The 16,595-nt window shown below is 46.8% G+C and overlaps 2 protein-coding genes across 2 annotated transcripts in view; one reads left to right on the forward strand and one right to left on the reverse strand.

The window, feature by feature from the left end:
• Positions 1-6,639: 6,639 nt before the first annotated feature.
• TP53RK (TP53 regulating kinase) lies at positions 6,640-9,595 on the reverse strand. Its single transcript, XM_039864494.1, has 2 exons — positions 9,219-9,595; positions 6,640-7,220 (listed from the first exon to the last, which is right to left on the reverse strand). The coding sequence occupies exons 1-2, from the start codon at positions 9,499-9,501 to the stop codon at positions 6,742-6,744; spliced, it is 762 nt and encodes a 253-aa protein (XP_039720428.1). The 5' UTR covers positions 9,502-9,595; the 3' UTR covers positions 6,640-6,741.
• Positions 9,596-13,381: 3,786 nt separating this feature from the next.
• SLC2A10 (solute carrier family 2 member 10) overlaps positions 13,382-16,595 on the forward strand; it is a 12,398-nt gene continuing 9,184 nt past the window's right edge. The window contains exon 1 of the mRNA XM_039864493.1: positions 13,382-13,606. Coding sequence (XP_039720427.1) covers positions 13,603-13,606 — 4 coding nt within the window. The 5' untranslated portion in view covers positions 13,382-13,602. The remainder of the gene's footprint in view (positions 13,607-16,595) is intronic.

The raw sequence follows: 16,595 nt of genomic DNA on the forward strand, positions 1-16,595 counted from the left end.
GTAGTGGCACCCATTGTCCCCTTCCCTCCACGGAAGGGACTCTCAGTGGCCTTCCTTTACTTTCTGCACAGAGCCCTGGACCAGTGACAGTATCTTTCTGTGTGACATTTTGGTCAAGGCCTCTGCAGCTCCAAGAACAATATTGGCTTTGAAATAAGTCCCTGCAGATATACCTCAGGCTGGGGTTGGGACAAGTCACCCTGTTAGATGCCCTGGGGGATGATCCAGCAGCTTGGCCTTGCAGGGTCTTCCTTCACTCTGGGGGAAAGGGGCAGGCCCTGGACCCCCCTGGCCTGGAGCTGCATCTAACTCTGGGTTTGGGGCCATCCCCTTACCCCCTCTATTCGGGGCAGAGAGTGAAGGTTTACAAACATGAGGAGCCCTTTGATCAGAACCAGACCCCCAGGGTTCTGACTGTTTTTTGTTCCAAGCTGCAGGCCAGGACCAGATTCTGCTTTGCCTCCAGCAGGGAAGACTGTGGGTAGATGATGTGTGTGTTTGCGGTAGATGGAGGAAGGCTCATGTGGCTCCTTGGTTTTCTTTCCAACAACCAGGTTGGGCCTGTATGAGAAAATTCAATAAATGTTTATAGAGCACCCACTACCTTTCAGGTATCATTATACAAATTAGGGCTGGAGCAGTCGAGCCAGCAAGACCCTCTGCCCACAGAGCGGACCGGAAGCAAGTGAGCATATGAATATAAAAGATAGCAGGTGCTCGTGAGTGAGACATAGAGATAAAGCTGGGGAGGCAGATAGGGAGGGCTGGGGATGGCAGTGTTACCTTTTCCATAGGATGTTCACGGAAGACAAGGTGGTGTTTGGCAGAAACCAAAGGAAGTGAGGGAGGCAGTCATATGAAAGATCTGTGGGGAACAGTGTTGCAGGCAGAGGGAACCGTAAGTACAAAGGCCCTGAGATGGGAGCATGACTATCTTTTGGAAGAACTGTGCGGCTGACCCAGAGTGAGAAGTGGGGGTCAGCAAGCAGTGGGGTGGGGGTAGATGGTTCTATTGGTCTTGAATGAGGTGAAAACAGTGGAGTGTTTTGGACAGAGGAATTGCATGATCTGAACTGACATCGATCAGGATGCCCAGGCAGCTGTGGGGAAAACAGACTGTAAGGGATGAGACAGAAGCAGGAAACCCAGTGAGGAGAGAGCTGCAGTGGCAGGCAAAAGATCACATGGCCTCAGCTGGAGCAGTGGCTGTGAAGGGGTACATAAGCTTTTGTGTATTCATGAACTTTTTAATGAAATGTAACAGACATATACAGAAAAGTACACATATCAAGTGCATGCAGTTTGATGAAGTTTTACAAACAAATCCACCCAATGTAACGAGCACCGAGCTCAAGAAATAGAACTTACCCATCCTCTGAGAATCCCATTCCAAGTCACTACCCCTCCCCAAGGGTAGACACTCTCCTAACTTTCTGATTATATTTTAAAAGTAAAGTTGACAGGATTTGCTGCTGGGTTGGGTGAGGGAGTGGAGTTGAAAGAGGAAAGTCAAAGAAGCTCCCAGGTTTGGGGCTGAAGCACTGGATTTGTAAAGCCCTCATTTCCTACAGTGGGAAGGCTGTGTGGGAGAAGAGACCAAGGGGCGGAATCAGGAGGTTTTTTTTGAACATGTTGAGTTTGAGATGCCTGTGCAACCCCTAGAGAAGATACAAACCATCTTATCTTGGAGTTGCATTTTCAAATGCCTACAAGGACGGGTAGGATGAGGGCGAAGGGGTCTGGGAGTAAGAAATATTTCCCTTTCCTCTTAACTCCAGAATGAGAACAACAGGACAAGTGTGATAATAATACATGGTGACTGGCAGCTGGCCTCAGTCAAGAAGTTACAGAGAAGGGAGAAATTTGGGGTGAACTGGCAAGCACAAGCCCTCTCTACAAGGGGAGGTATTAGAATAGGGGTCCAGTGTAGCCAGATCTGACAATGTTTCCAGAGCAGTCAGATGTCTGGATTTTTATATGAAACCATCCCACTTGTTTAATACTGGCAGTCAAAAAACAAACACTATATGGACCTAACAAAAATGTCTATGAGTACAGCAACCAGTCTGATCTAGATCAAATCCTTCATTTTACAGATGGGGAAACTGAGGCCCAAAGAAGTCTGAGATTTTTCCCAAACTCAAGAGGAAGTGGATGGCAGAGATTTGCCAGGCTTAATCTCAGTCCAGTGAGAAGGGGCTGGAGTTTGACTGTCATTGCTCTTTCTCTCTGATCTAAGTAGATAGGCCCGCTGCCCAATATTCCATGGGGTGACTGCAATCTGTCTCTTTTGGTTAGGGACATTTTTGGCCTCAAATGATAGAAAACCTGCTTAAAGTAGTATCAGATTTAAAGGTATTTACTCATGCATTCAGGAAGTCAAGGAAAAGAAGTTTGAGGTCTGATGTCACTTAGGATGGACTCAGACTCTACCCATCTCTCTATTCCATCATCGTCTTCTCATTGACTCTTAACCTTCAGGAGTGACCTCATGGTGTCAAGATGGCTGCTGAACCTCCAACTATCACCATTGCATTTAAAGGCAGGAATTGTTAATGAGCATGTGTCAGAGTCATGGCGTGAAGAGAATTCTCACACCCCTCTCATCTTCTATCAGAAAAAACTCTTCCCCAGATGCAACTGTGCAGATTCTCTTTTGTGTCTTATTGGCCAGAAAAAGATCACATGCCCACCCCAATATCGAGAACCAGTCTGAGCTTCCCTGAGATGAAGTCATCTTCCATGAATAAATATCTGGACAAATCGAGGCTCTGTCCAAAAGGAATAAGAGAATGTGGCTTTTGATAGGCAACAATGTCTGGCACAATCTCCATTTCCTGATGATGCTGGGCAAGTTGCTCAGCATCTCTGAGCCCCCAGTTTCCTCATCTGTAAAATGGGTACAGTAAATAACTATCGTTCCTGCCCTCCCATCATCCATTTCCTGTTCTTCTCAAGAAATACCTTGTTTTTAAGAGCAGTGGTTCTCACTATAGCAGCCTCAGCATCAGCTAGGAACTTGTTAGAAATGCCAGTTCTCAGTCCAGTCTGACCTTTTGATTCAGATACACTGGGGTTGGGGCCTGGCAATGTGAGAAAGTGCATCTGTGTACCCTTGGCTTATAAGTGGAGCAAATGATGCTGCATTATAATTGCCTGTTTGTTGGTCTCTGAAAATAGTAGCAATATACATTATTTAATAATGATAGCTGTTATGATGTGGGCACTGTGGTGGCACTCTACATGCATTATTTCATTAACGCTGCTTGTGGTAGGCGTGGATGTGTGACCCAGATTCTCTTCAGGGAAGGACTGGTTGCCCCAGATGCAGGTGTGGTCAGCAGGCAGCCTACAGCTGTCGCCTCTTCAGGAATGGAGTCATGGGCAGGGAGTGGCCTCATCCAAGCTCATACCCTTCCAGGAGTGGCCCACCAATGACTGGGTGATGTGGGATTATGAAGGCTTGGTCCTTTCTGCCCAACTTGGGACATCTCTGCAGGCCATTGTAGCCCGCTCCCCATGGGGCTAGCTGAGGCTGTGATCGGGGCTGCCACTCAGCCCCACTTTTCCTGCCCTCCCCTGCCTTCTTCCCTTCCCTTCTGGGGAGACTGACCCCAAGGACATGCCTTAGCAAACCTCCTACACGCTCATCTCAGAGTCTGCTTCAAGGGGATTCTGACCCATGAGAGTGCTCACAGCAGCTCCACGAGGCAGGCACTTTGCAGATGAGGACACTGAGGCTGGAGAGGTGTAGTGAGGGAGTCCTAAGCCATGTCACTGGGTAAGCAAAGAGACATAGGATGGGAGCCATCAAACTTCTAGAGGTGGCATAATTTGGCTTTAAAAGGGTGCCTCTGGCTGCTGAATGAGGAAGAATGTAGAGGGCCAGGGCAGAAGCAGGGGAGCAGCTGGGAAACCACCGATTGCAACAGTGCTGGGAGAGACCAGGGGAGCTCGAGTGGTAGCTACAGCTTCTTTGGGGTCCAGCACAGAGCCAAACACAGCCAACGTGTTCAATAAATATCCAGGGAATGAATGAGTGACGAAGTGAGAGAATGGATGACAATCTTAGGACAGGACAGAACTAGACATCCCTGTCTCACTACATCCTGATCAGCATGGTGTTCACTCCAGATGCATGCTCAGCTAAGGTGTTGAGTGAATAAATGAACAAGTTCAAGGGAAGGAGGGAGGGAAGGAGTTGGAAAGGAGAAAGAAGCAAAGGGAGATAAGAAAAAGAGAGGAGGAATGGAGGAGACAGAGGAGAACAAAGTGGAGGTGGAATTGGAAGGGGAGGGAAGCTTTTCTCTTCTTGTGGAAAATGACAGTAACTTGCGACCTCTGGTGGCCAAAGAGAGTCACTTCTCTGGACTCGGGAAAGGGGAATTCGGTGATTTGGAGGTGCAGTGCCCTGAATTCAGAACCCAGGAGGAGTTTCCCAGTTCCCGAAAAGAGGGTTAGGGCAGGCCCTTGTTAGAACATGGGTTCTAGCAGTCAGCGACAGCAGGTTAGGACTAAGACCAGGAAAGCGAGGCTCTCACTAGGGCACAGATTTAGGGGGTCACCTAAAAACTCAGAAATCAAAACAAATGTTTTAATATAACATTTAAAAAAATCAAATTAGCAAACTATGGCCCACAAGCCAACTGCCTGTTTACGTAAATAAAATTTTATTAGAACCAGGATCAGGATTAGGGTTTACTTTCTCAGTAAGATTAGACGCCACATGCCTCAGTAATGTTCCCAAGCCCCCTCAGTCAGCACACGGCATGAATATGCTTAGCTCATCTCCTTTAACAAGAACATGCCTGGTCGGAGCATTCACGACGCCAGGCTTGGGTAAGACCGTCCATTCTGTGGTCCATGGACTGGCCACAAGGCTCTTTTAAACATTCCGGGAAACATGGGCCTCTAATCTTTTCAAGTGGGAGTTCACACAGAGCTGTAGTGCTATCGGCTCATCACTACAAAGCACCGGCTGTCCCACGTGGACTTCGAGGGATGTGGAACTGCAGAGGGTGCCTTAGCCCTTTGTGAGACACTGAACCAGGGAAAGAAGCCACTGCTCACTGAGGAATTCTTGTTAATCCTTTATTTCCAACACAGGCCACAGGCTGAGTAAGCAGATGGACAATACTCCTGGGAACATTTATGAAGAGATTCCAGTCTACAGTACCCCTCTCCCCATCAATGCCTGCAAAGGTCATTTTCGCTTCCCTACTGCTCCTGCTACCCCCACCACCCACGGCTGCTGACCATCATCTCGCCGCACCAGCGGATGCCAAGTGGTTCACAGCGCACTCGCCAGCACCTCCACCCTAGGCTGCCATCATCACTGGCCGCAGCACTGTGTAGCCTTCTCATGGTTTCTTGCTTCCGCTCAGCCCCTTCGGTCATTTGTCTACAAATATAATCCTTTCAAAACACAAATTAGATGTCTCTGCTTAAACTCCTCTGAGACCCACTAAGAATAAAACCCAACCTTGTTACAAGGCCCTTCCGCACCTCTCTGATAGCATTTCCTGTTCCTCCTCCTGGCGAGCTGCAAACCAGCCACAGACCTTGCTTTCCCTCAAGGCTGTTCCACCTTCGCCAACTTTGTACGTGATGGTCCTTCGGCCTGCAACACACTCGCCTGTCCCTTAGTTCTCCTCTACATCTTCGTTCTCATGTCACTTCCTCAGAGGCTTTCCCTGACCGCTCCTCCCTCCACCTCCCCTCGAGGTAGCTCAGGAGCGCAGCACCCTTTCCAGTATGCATCTCTGTCTGCTGTCTCAGGTACTTACTATGCTTTCCAGGAGAGTAAGGGTAGCCTTTGTGCTCTCTCTGTATCTCTGGTGCCTGGCACACAGCAAGTGCTAGTACTTGTTGGCTTAACACCTGCATACTTCGGTCAATCAATCATTCTCCCCAGAGGTAGATATTAGCTTTAATTGGCCTTATAGCGCATATGAGGAAACTGGGAAATGAGCCCTGTCATGTTGAGAATACTCACTGAAAAAATACTACCAGCTCTTGTGGCTCTTAAAGATCTTTGAAAATAATGTCATGTAATGTAATGCCAATACATATTATAGTAATATAAAGACACATCATATCTAGCATATCGTTTCTTAAAAGATCAGTAGAAAGAATATGGACTTTGGAGCCAGGTAAGCTATGAGCCTGCTTTTTAAAAAAGAGAAATTGGAGTTCAGCATTTACCGTGACCCTCAAAACGAAATATATTTTACATCAAAATCTAGTACACACCCTTGTCTGCATATACATTTGAATGCACTGATATGTTCTAGTCTGATTCTACCTCATTTTTAAGATGCTAGTTGTATCCCACTTATCTTGGTTTTGAAAGGAGTTTGTCATAAACACAATAGAAAACAACACTGGGATATAGAGGGCTGGTAAAAACATATTGTCACTGAGACTGTCCTTGTCTTGCCAGGATTGAAGAGAACAATGTTCTATTATGTGGGTCAATGTTTTATAATACCATGTAATGTACCTGAGGAATAAGCCTACCCTAGATTTATTTTATAAATACTCGATTCTGCCTAAGGCCCGTCTTATGAACACAGTAAGCTCTTGAGAAGTTAACTGCCGATGATAATGACACTAAACAAGCATGATCACAGACAGGACTTAAAACTATGTCAACACTTTTATTTAGGTCTCATACTCGTAGCATTCCTTCAAATTTACCTTGAAGTGAAGCTGAACTGTCTGGGGATGTCACACCCTCTTCTACCCCACCATGGACCTCTTCCTGCCCCTCAGGCGCACTTCATCTAGTTTTTTGAGCACTGGGTTGGCATTTTTGGAGGAGATAGAGTAGCTCTTCAGAAAGGCTTCAAACACGCTCTCGGTGTTGGGGTGGGTACTGAGGAAGGCTTTCTCTAGCACATAGAGGTCAACTCCCTTATCTTCTGGAAGTGCTGAAATGAAACTCAGCCCGAAGTCTATGAGCACAATGTTCATCTGATCCAGGGGGGGCTTCAGGAGCATGTTGGAGGTGGTGAGATCGCCATGAATGAGGTCTTTGTCGTGCATTTGAGCCAAAACCTGCCCAATTGTCTGGGCTAAGCCAAAGAGACTTTGGGGAGTATTTTCATTTTCCATAGTGGATTGAATATAATCTCGAACACTCACTGAGCCTTCAATTTCTTCCATGTATAAGCAGTTGGAAGTATAGTCCACAAAAAAGACAACTGGGGCAGATATCCCTGCAATTAAGACATAAGCGGTTATTGAACTAGATTTCTTCTTTAATGGTAAGCTTAATTTTAAAAACTTGATCCAGAGTTTTAGAGTATGTATCTGCTTATTTCAGGAAAAAGATTTAGGAATGCTGCAGAATGGTACGACTTAACTCATCTGGAAGTTTCCCCTATTCATGCTCAGTATGGCTGTGCCTTAAACAGCTAAGTTTAGTAGTGCCAAAGCTTCCTCCTATTTTCCACCCTTTATAGTTGGACTTCATTTGTCATACTTATTTCCCCCACTCACCCCTCCCCAAAAAACCAAAGAGCCAGAAGGGTAAGCATACTCCACATAGAGCAGTTTATACCTGACAAGGACACAAACAGGCCAAGCAGCATGTTGGCTTAGAGATTCATCTTTACAGTCAAAAAGGACAAGTTCAAAACTTAGCTCTCCTCCTTACTAGTTGTGAGGAATGAGTGAAGAAAACAAGATGAAGTCAGTATAGCTAAGCTGACTTAAAATGGAGTCTGCAGAGTCAAGATGAATAAACTGGTTCAGGCCAAATAGACTGAAGCATGAAGATCTTACTTAAACTTTGGAACTTTTCAATTGTGCATCGATGGTTATACATATATATACACACACTATGTATAACACTGAAGAACTTAGGAAAAAATGTTTATGTATCTAGACAGCCTGACATCCATGATCCAAGATCACCCATCATCTAGAGGATGACCATCTTGGACCAATCCAGAGGCTAAGAATGCAGAATTGATTCTTCTCAAAAACAAACTTTTTACCAGAAGAACTCTCAACTTTTCTCTTTTCTTCAGAACACTCTGGGTTTCACCTGGCAGCATTTTCAACTTGCAAATTCTAAGACTCTTGAATAAAATTGTCATTTTTAATTTTAGCAAAGCTTCCTGAGTCATTTATACTGCGTTTTAACAGTTGTATAACCTTAAAGTCACATTAACTTCTCTATGCTTCCATTTCTGCTTCTATAACATGAGAATACTTCCAAGGATTTCATGAATCTTATTAAATGTCAATCATGCTCAGGACACTTTTCTAGATACTGGGAACATATCGGCGGGGATACGGCAGGAAACAAGGCAGCCACGATCCCTGATTAATGAAACATATCCTAGATAGGGTGAAAAAATAAAATATGAACACACAAATAACTTCATTAAACCAAGCAAGGGCAGAAATAGGTCTGCTTGTTCACTAAATTTCCTCTATATCTCCCAGCACGTGACAATGTCCAATGGAAAAAAAGAAAGATAGAAAGTGTAAAAGTGAAAAGCCAGCTTTTCTTAGAGGGATGTGAGCTGAGAGCCTGTCTGGGTCACTAACTGTGTAACTTTGGGCAAGTTACTTCTCTCTGAGCCTCAGTTTCTTATCAACAGGTTTACGGTGGTGGTGCACAATGGTGTTTTAATGAAAAAATAAATAAATAAGCGATTTAATGAAATCTAACTTTAGTAAGCGCTACGGTGTCAGCCATACATTCAAATGTAATATGTGGCATACGTACCTCAGCTAATGGTCACAAGATCCCTATGAGATAAATACTGCGACTAACTGTGACTTCCCTTTACAGGTGAGGAAACGGGCTGAGAGGTTAAATAACGAACGTGTTGTAAGGCTACAGTGGTGCCGGGGAAATGCTTGGAATTATATCTGCTTCTTAAAAGTAATGAAGACTTGAGACGGTACAAATGGGGAAACCGAGACTCGAGGCGACTAAATAACGTTCTCAACATTGAACAACAGTGGCACAGCCGGGAACCGAACCAGGCGCAACGGCTCCAGGACACATGCTCGTCGCTGCACGGCCAAGCGGCTCCTTAAGAATGAATGAGGAAGAAGAGGTGTGAAAGGAAGACACTTCTTAAACACCTAAGGCCACGCAGAAGGCACGGGGCGCAAGGGAGTCCCTGACCCGCGATGCCCGGGCCCGGAGCCTCGCTCCCCCCGCCGCCACGCTCCCGAGCCCGACGGCCTCTCACCTGCGCGGCGGCAGCGGAGCAGCGCCCTGGCCTCCTGCACCGTCCGCCGCCGGCCGAGCCGCGCCTCCAGAGCCGGGTGCCGGTAGCCCTTGGGGAAGCGGTACTTCACCAAGGCCGCGCGGCCCTGGAAGCGGCCGCGGAAAATGCGCGCCTCAGCGCCCTGCTTCATCAGCTCCAGGCCGCTTAAGAAGCGGCTGCTCCGCTCCCGAGCAGCGGCCAGCGCCTCGTCCTCCGGCGCCGGCTCCTCGCTCGACTCAGTTCCCACAGGTCCAGCCGTCGCCATAACTGCGCCTCAGCGCCGCCGCTCGGCCCCCTCGGCTTTCTCCGGAAGCTGTCGGAGATGCTTCGGCTAGTTCCGGAAATCCTCGGTCCTCTTCGGCCAATCGGACGCCGACACTTCCGCCCGTGGAAGTAATTCCGCCTACCAACGTTTCGGCTCTTTCCGAAGCTCCTCGGAAAGGCTCTTGTGGCCCAGCCTTCCAGTTCTTCGGCTCTTTCCGGAAAACTGCGGCGCCTCTCGCGGAAAAACCTTTTTCCGGAAGCAAGTACCTGTCCCATTGTGATGCGGCAAAGAACATCATTTCTCTGAGTTTCAGATTCATCCTCCTCAGAAAGAAAGTGGTTTTACTTTGGCAATTGCTTATTAAAATTAAGTAAGATGTTGCTCGTGAGAGTGCCAGATGGGTAGAATACACTCTTATATGTTCGTTTTCCTGGTCCTATCGTTGGAACCCTATTTGAAATATTGAAGAAAGGCCCGCCAACTCTTAGCTCCTCGGTTTTATTCACACGGGGGGCAGGTCACTTTTTCAAACATCAGACCCCTTCTGTTGGCATAATGTGGCTTCCAGCACCTTTCATCATCCCAGGCTCCTCAAAGCCCACCCAGAACCAATTCAAAGATAACACCCAGTTTCCCAAGTGTGTGGCTTCGTTATCATACTTGTTAGTGTCCATGTAGCTTTCTATCTCTGTGGTTACCAAATCTATCTGAACCCCGCCTTTGGAAAATGCACTGTACAAACATTTACAAGTTGGGCCTTGCTATGATCATATTGTTTCTGGCTTCTATGGTAGGAAACTAGTTTAAAACCTTTCAGTGGTGCCCCATTGTCCTTAGGATAAAGACCCAAAAGGTCCTGCATGGGACCCAAGAGGTCATGCATGTCTGTTCTCCCGATTCATCTCCCACCAAACTCTCTTTTGACCTTGAATCTTCAAACACAGTTGCCTTCTCTCAGTGTCTCATTCTTGCCAGGCTCCCTCTTGTCAGAGGGCCTTTACACCTGCTGTTTGCCAAGTGCTCTTCCCTCTCTTTGTTGCCTACCCCGTCTAGACATCCTTCTATTCTCAGCTCAAATGTCACTTCCTCAGGGAAGCCCTTCCTGACGTCTCAGAAGAGGGAAAATCCAACTTTTATAAGCTCTTCTCTTTTATAAGCTCTCCCCTATAAACCTCTCCTCTTTTGCATTGTGACAGATTGTCTTTTTCGTTTGTACGTATGACTATTTGATCAATGGTAGGATCTAGCTCCTCATGGGCTGTGGATCTGAGGGCCTTAGTTCCTTGTTGGTTGTTGTGTGGAGGCCCCTCTCACTTCTTGCCTCTCCATTGGGCAGCTCATAACATGGCAGGTGGATTCACTGGAGTGAATGAGTCAAATCAAGAAAGGGTGAGCAAGATAGCAAGCACCACCTTCCGTAACCTAATCTCTAAAATGACATCATCACTTTTTGCTGTATTCTATTTGTTCTAAATGAGTCACTAGGTCCCGCCCACACTCAAAGAAATTCATTTTTGAAGATGCTGCCAAAATGCACCATTAGAATCTTTTCTTTCTTATTCGGGGCAACAAATGAAGAGGGATTCTCTATTCTCTAGGCCAGCAAGCATACAAAAATCCTCATGACAATGCAAACCACAGAGGTCAAAGAATATCTAGGGGCTTCATGCTCCTTTCCATCATATAACTTCTATTTGGTTCTCTCACAGGAATGGGACAGCCTAGGCCTTGCTGTACCAGGACACTCTTAGATGAAGGAGGAATTGTCACCTGGCAATGGCTAAGAGGCTGCCTTGGGCTTCTCTCTATGCCAGAAAGGCAGCAGAGTGTAATGGATAAGTGCCCAATTTCCCCATAACTGGGCTCGGCTTCTGGCTCAGCTATGTACTAAAATGTGTCCTTGAGCTCTATTTATCTTATTTATTTGTTTATTATGCAAGCAAATTACTTCACCTTCCTTTGCCTCAGTTTTCTCATTCATAAAACTGGGAGTAAGTTGTAATAGTCCCTATCTCAGTAGATAGTTGTGAGGGTTAACAACTACCTAATGTAAAGTGCTTAAATCCAAGTATATAATTATTGTTCAATAGTTTAAGCTATTTTTCCAGTTATTATTGTTGCATGACAATCCACTCCAAAACTTTGCACCTTAAAACAATCATTTAATTATATTCATGAACTGTGTGGGTCAGGAATCCAGACTGGAACCCATAGGGATGGCTTGTCTCTGCTCCACAAGGTTCGGGGCCTCCACTAGAAAGATTTGACACTGGAAACTGGAATCAGCTGAGGCTTATTCTAGAGCCAGGGCTGGAATGACTCAAAGGCTAGGACCACCACTGGGGCATTCACAAGTGGCCCATCTCTGCACCTTGGGCTTTCTCAGAGCATGGTGGCCCCAAGGCAGTCAGATTTCCTAGTGGCTTAGGGCTCCAGTGTCCCAGTACCCAGCCTCAGAAGTTATACAATACCACTCTGTACGACCTACTGGTTGAAGCAGTCACAAGCCCACTTAGATTTCAGGGAAGGGGACAAAGAATTTTAGATCCATGTTTTCAAACTGCCCTAGCTATTATTATTTTCAGAACCGTGGAAGAGTCCCCTCGCTCAGACAGTCTTGTCAATGCTGTCTTCTTTGTTGATAACCCTGATTGTGTCTGTGGCACACAATTCCTACTGGGTGAGGGTATATGACACATGTGAACTAATGTGTCTGTGTATGGCCATGTAAGGAGATAAGCCTGTGGCCACATGCATTCTGAGCCCCGAGAGTGAGAATTAGTGAGGGTGTTCCCAGCCTGTCTCCTTTCCAGAACTCCAAACCCTTATATCAAACAGCCCACCTATTAGCCACATGGGTGCCCAATGAGCACCTTAAATGTTATGCAACCAAAACAGAACTCTAGATCTCCTTTCCCCGCCCCAAGCCGCTTCTCTTCCAATCTGTTAATCCTTGTGCAGTGTATTTCCAGTCTGCCTACTTTCCTCCGTCCCCACTTTCACCTTAGTTTAAATCAACTCCAGCCCTCACCTGCGAGAGGTCCCCCATTTCCGCCCTTGTGCCCAATTGACCTACTAGAATCCCCCAATTATTTCCTATGTCAGTTGGAATAAAATCTGCACTCCTGATGCTGGCCTCCCAAGGCCTTAAAATAACCTGGCCCTTGCCAACCCCTCCCTCGGGCCCCATCTCCCTCCACCCTCACCGTTACCCCCTGTGCTCCAGGCATTGGTTTCATTTCTGTGGTTCTTTATACTCCACAAGCTCCTTCCACCATGAGCTGTTGCCTTTGCTCTTCCTTCTGGCTGGAACCTGAGGTCTCAACTATCCTCTCCTCAGAGCAGCCTTCCCAGACTGCAGAGCTAAAGCAGCCACCTGTGCCTGCCTACCCCACCACCCTAGTTTAGCTCTCTTCCTGGCCTTTATCACTAGCTGGTATTTCTCTGGCTTATTTAACTTTCTTCTTCCCCTACTAGAAAGCAAATTGCACAAGAACAAACAAATCTGTCTCTTTCTCGCAGCCCATCCCCAAGGCCTAGCACAGAGCCTGTGGTCATTTGGGAGGTGTCCAAACCTAAGAGTCCAATGAATGAAGGATGGGTCCATGGGAGTGTCTGAGCAGCTGGAGTGGGTGTGCGTTAGTGCCCCATCAGTGTAGGCATGAGTGCGTGTGTGTGTGTGCATGCGTGCGTGTGTCTGTGTGTGTGTACACACACTAGAGAGGCCAGACTAATGTGGACTGCAGTGACTGGGGAGTCTCCTTCTGGTGGAGTACACGGCATGTGCCTCCCACCCCACTCCCACTCCCTCTCTCTACCGGGATGTCTCTGTACAGGACCTGGGGAGGACGACGAGGGCGGGGGCGGGGGGCAGGGCAGGCGGGGGCGGTCTGGGTGCCCCTCTGTCCCGCCTCCAGGCACAGGGGGCCAGGGCTGGCCGACGTGGCGGCTGCGGCGCTGCAGGGCGATCAGGCTGGGAGGGAGGGACTGAGGCGAGAGGCGGGCCGGAAAGTTTGTCCCGCGGCCGAGGCGGGGACTCCAGCCCCGGGATGCGCGCCAGCCCGCGCAGCGCCCGTAGCACGCCTCGGTGTCCTGCTCGCCATGGGTAAGTCGCGATCCGACGCTGCCCGCGGGGTAGTCCCAGCTATCCCATCAATGCGCACGCCCTCCGCCCCCGGCGACACAACCGGGCCAGACACCGCCCACTCGGGTGGCGAGCCCGGGAACCAGGCCTTGGCTGGGGGCTGGGAAGGGACTTGGGCCCACTTCCTTCCATGTTCCCTTCTGCCCAGAAAAGAAGTGACCCGAAAGTACTCCTTACTTGATATTGAGCGCTTACTCCTTGACCACTTTAAGCCTTACAAGAAGCCCCGGGCAAGAAATGGTTCCTACTCAGTAGATGAAGAAATAGAGGCTCCACAAGGAGCAAATTCATTAATCAATTCACTGGACAACCCGTGCTCGCCAGGCCTGAGGATGCTGTCCTGAACAAAACAGACAAAACCAATACTCTGGAGATGATTCCATAGATGGACCACAGAGGAGATTAGAACGCAGAATTGTGGGGGGAGTAGGGAATCTCTTTGTTGCTGAGGGGGACCAAAGTTTTTACTTTTTTTCTGGATTCGGAAGCTTTATTTCCCCTCCACTTCTGCTCCCTGCACCCCGCCTCTCTCTCACACCCCACCTATCTCTTTAACCAAGCCCTTCTTGCTCGAAGTCAGTTCAGCAAAACTCTTAAGTATTTGGGTTTGGAAGTCAGATGGGTCAGCATTTGAGTCCTAATCCTGTTGCTTCTCAGCTGCGAGAACACTCTGGGCCTCAGTTTCCTCATCTGTACAATGAGGATAACTATAGCAATACCACCTATCGTCGCTATGAAGATGAATTGAGAGAAGGCACCTAAGGCCATTGAGTGGAGGAGATGCTCAATAAGTGACACCTGTTATTATGACTCTTTCATTTCATGTTTGTTTTTGCTGTTTTCCTCATACCACCGTGACTGGAATCTGTTCTGATGGATGCATTTTCCAGTAAACTGTAGACAGTCAACTTTGCCTCTAGCCATTTGGCTGGATTCTCTTTCACCTTGAGAGGAACCTAGGAAATGACAAACAAATTCTGTGTTTTCACTTGATTGCCTACCATGGCCTGGAAGAAGCTTCCTTTTTGGCAGTAAAGTACAAGAACCAAGGAAGGGGGATGAGGATGGGGCAGGACACAGATAGCATAAGTTCCCCAGGGTGTTTGTTGATGGTCATGAACAAGTAGAACAAGGCCAGCCAGAAAACGGTTATTTCCTTGGGGGGCAGGGATGATGGGTGAGCAGAAAGAGGGAGATTGCACAAAAATTGCCTAACGGATGGAGAAAGGCAGAAATAAGAGAGAACAGAGAAGGATCATATTATGCCAAAGTTTTCTAATGGAGTGGTCAAGAGTATGGACTGCGGAGTCAAATTGCTTGGCTCTGAGCCTAGGCACAGCTACTTACTACTTTTGACCTTGGACAAGTCACTTCATTTCTCAGAGTATTTGTTCATAAATAATACAAAAGCCTACCTTATACAATTGTGGTGAGAATTAAACGAGTTATTGCACTTACAGCGCTGAAAGCAGTGCCTGGTCCAGAGAAAACACTGGTTAAAGTATTACAGATGTTGTCAGGTTCTGGTGGTTTGTCTGGGGCAAGTTCATGAAGGGCCTGGGACGTCAATGCCATGCTAAAAAGTTATGACTTAGCGTGGTGTGACACAGATACTTCTGGATCACTCTAGATGCTTCCAGAAATATTTAAGTTTATGAGTTAAAAATTAAGAGTAACCCGTGTAATTCAACTGCCGATTTGGTAGCTGCTAACCACATGTAACTAGTTTTACACTTAAATTAATTAAAATTAAATAAAATTTAAAATTCAACTCCTCGATCACATTAGCCACATTTGAAGTGCTCAATATCCACATATACTGGTGACTACCATAGATCACCTCTCTCCCCAGCTCAAGGCTTCTAAGGCTTCCTTCTACCCATTGACCACTGACAGTGAAATTCATCATTGTCCTTATGACCTACAAAGCTCCACATGCTCTGGCCCCTGCCTACTACCTCGTCTCCTCTTAATCTCGCTCGCTGGGCTCCTGCCACTCTGGTCCCCTTGCTGAATCGCATAGTGATTAAAAACTTACACTCTCCAGCTACACCAGCTCTGCCACTTACTTGATGTGTGACCACAAGAAAGTTTCTTGTCTGCACCTGGGAGGATGATGTTAAAAATCATATGTTATAGGGTCGTTGTAAGAACTAAATGAGTAAATATACATAAAGCTCTTAAAACAGGCCTGGCACTTAGTACCATATAAGCACTAGCTATTAATATTAATACTTATTGTTCAAACATACCTACTTTAGGGCCTTTGTTCTTGCTGTTCCTTCTGTCTAGAATGTTCTTCTCTCAGATTTTACATGGCTTTTACCCTCCCTTCCTTCAGATTTCTGCTCAAATTTTCTTTCTTCAGAGAGGGCTTAGCTACCTTATTTAAATAGAACTCCATCACTCTCAATCACCTTTCCCTGCTTTTTAATGATACCTATCACCATTTGAAGTTATATGTTTATCATCTGCCTTTTTCTACTGGAATGTCAGGTCCTTGACAATACCAGTATGTTGCCAGCCCCAAGAATACTGCCTGCTGTGCTGTAGATGTCAGATAAATAAGATTTTGCATGACCGGATGCAGGAGTATATATGTGGATACATAAAGGGTGGAAAACAAAGATGAGTGGATGATCGGACGTATTTGAGGACGGATCAACAAACAGATGTTTGGATAAATTAAGGGGTAGATGAATGGACAAATGAGTGGATGAATATGTGTGGATGGAATGGATGGATGGAGAAGTGGATGGAGAAGGGATGGATATATTGTTCAATAAATAGATGGGTGAATAGATGGAGTGGATAGATGAAGGCAGGAGTGGGCGGATAAAGGCTGAATGGATGGATAGATAGATCAACAAATGGATAGATAGGTGAATGGCTAGAGTAGATTGATGAAGGGGCGAGTGGATGAAGGAAGGAGTGGATGGATGCATGGGTA

The sequence above is a fragment of the Pteropus medius genome, unplaced genomic scaffold (genome assembly GCF_902729225.1).
Source record: "Pteropus medius unplaced genomic scaffold, Ma_sr-lr_union100, whole genome shotgun sequence".
Lineage (NCBI taxonomy): Eukaryota > Metazoa > Chordata > Mammalia > Chiroptera > Pteropodidae > Pteropus > Pteropus medius.

What these genes read in the sequence shown, in the direction of transcription:
- TP53RK (XM_039864494.1), bottom strand. Translation starts at nt 9,501, where the DNA reads ATGGCGACGGCTGGACCTGTGGGAACTGAGTCGAGCGAGGAGCCGGCG. An exon ending in GCTCCGCTGCCGCCGCGCAG is followed by an intron (nt 7,221 to 9,218) that starts GTGAGAGGCCGT and finishes TCTTAATTGCAG; the next exon opens with GGATATCTGCCCCAGTTGTC.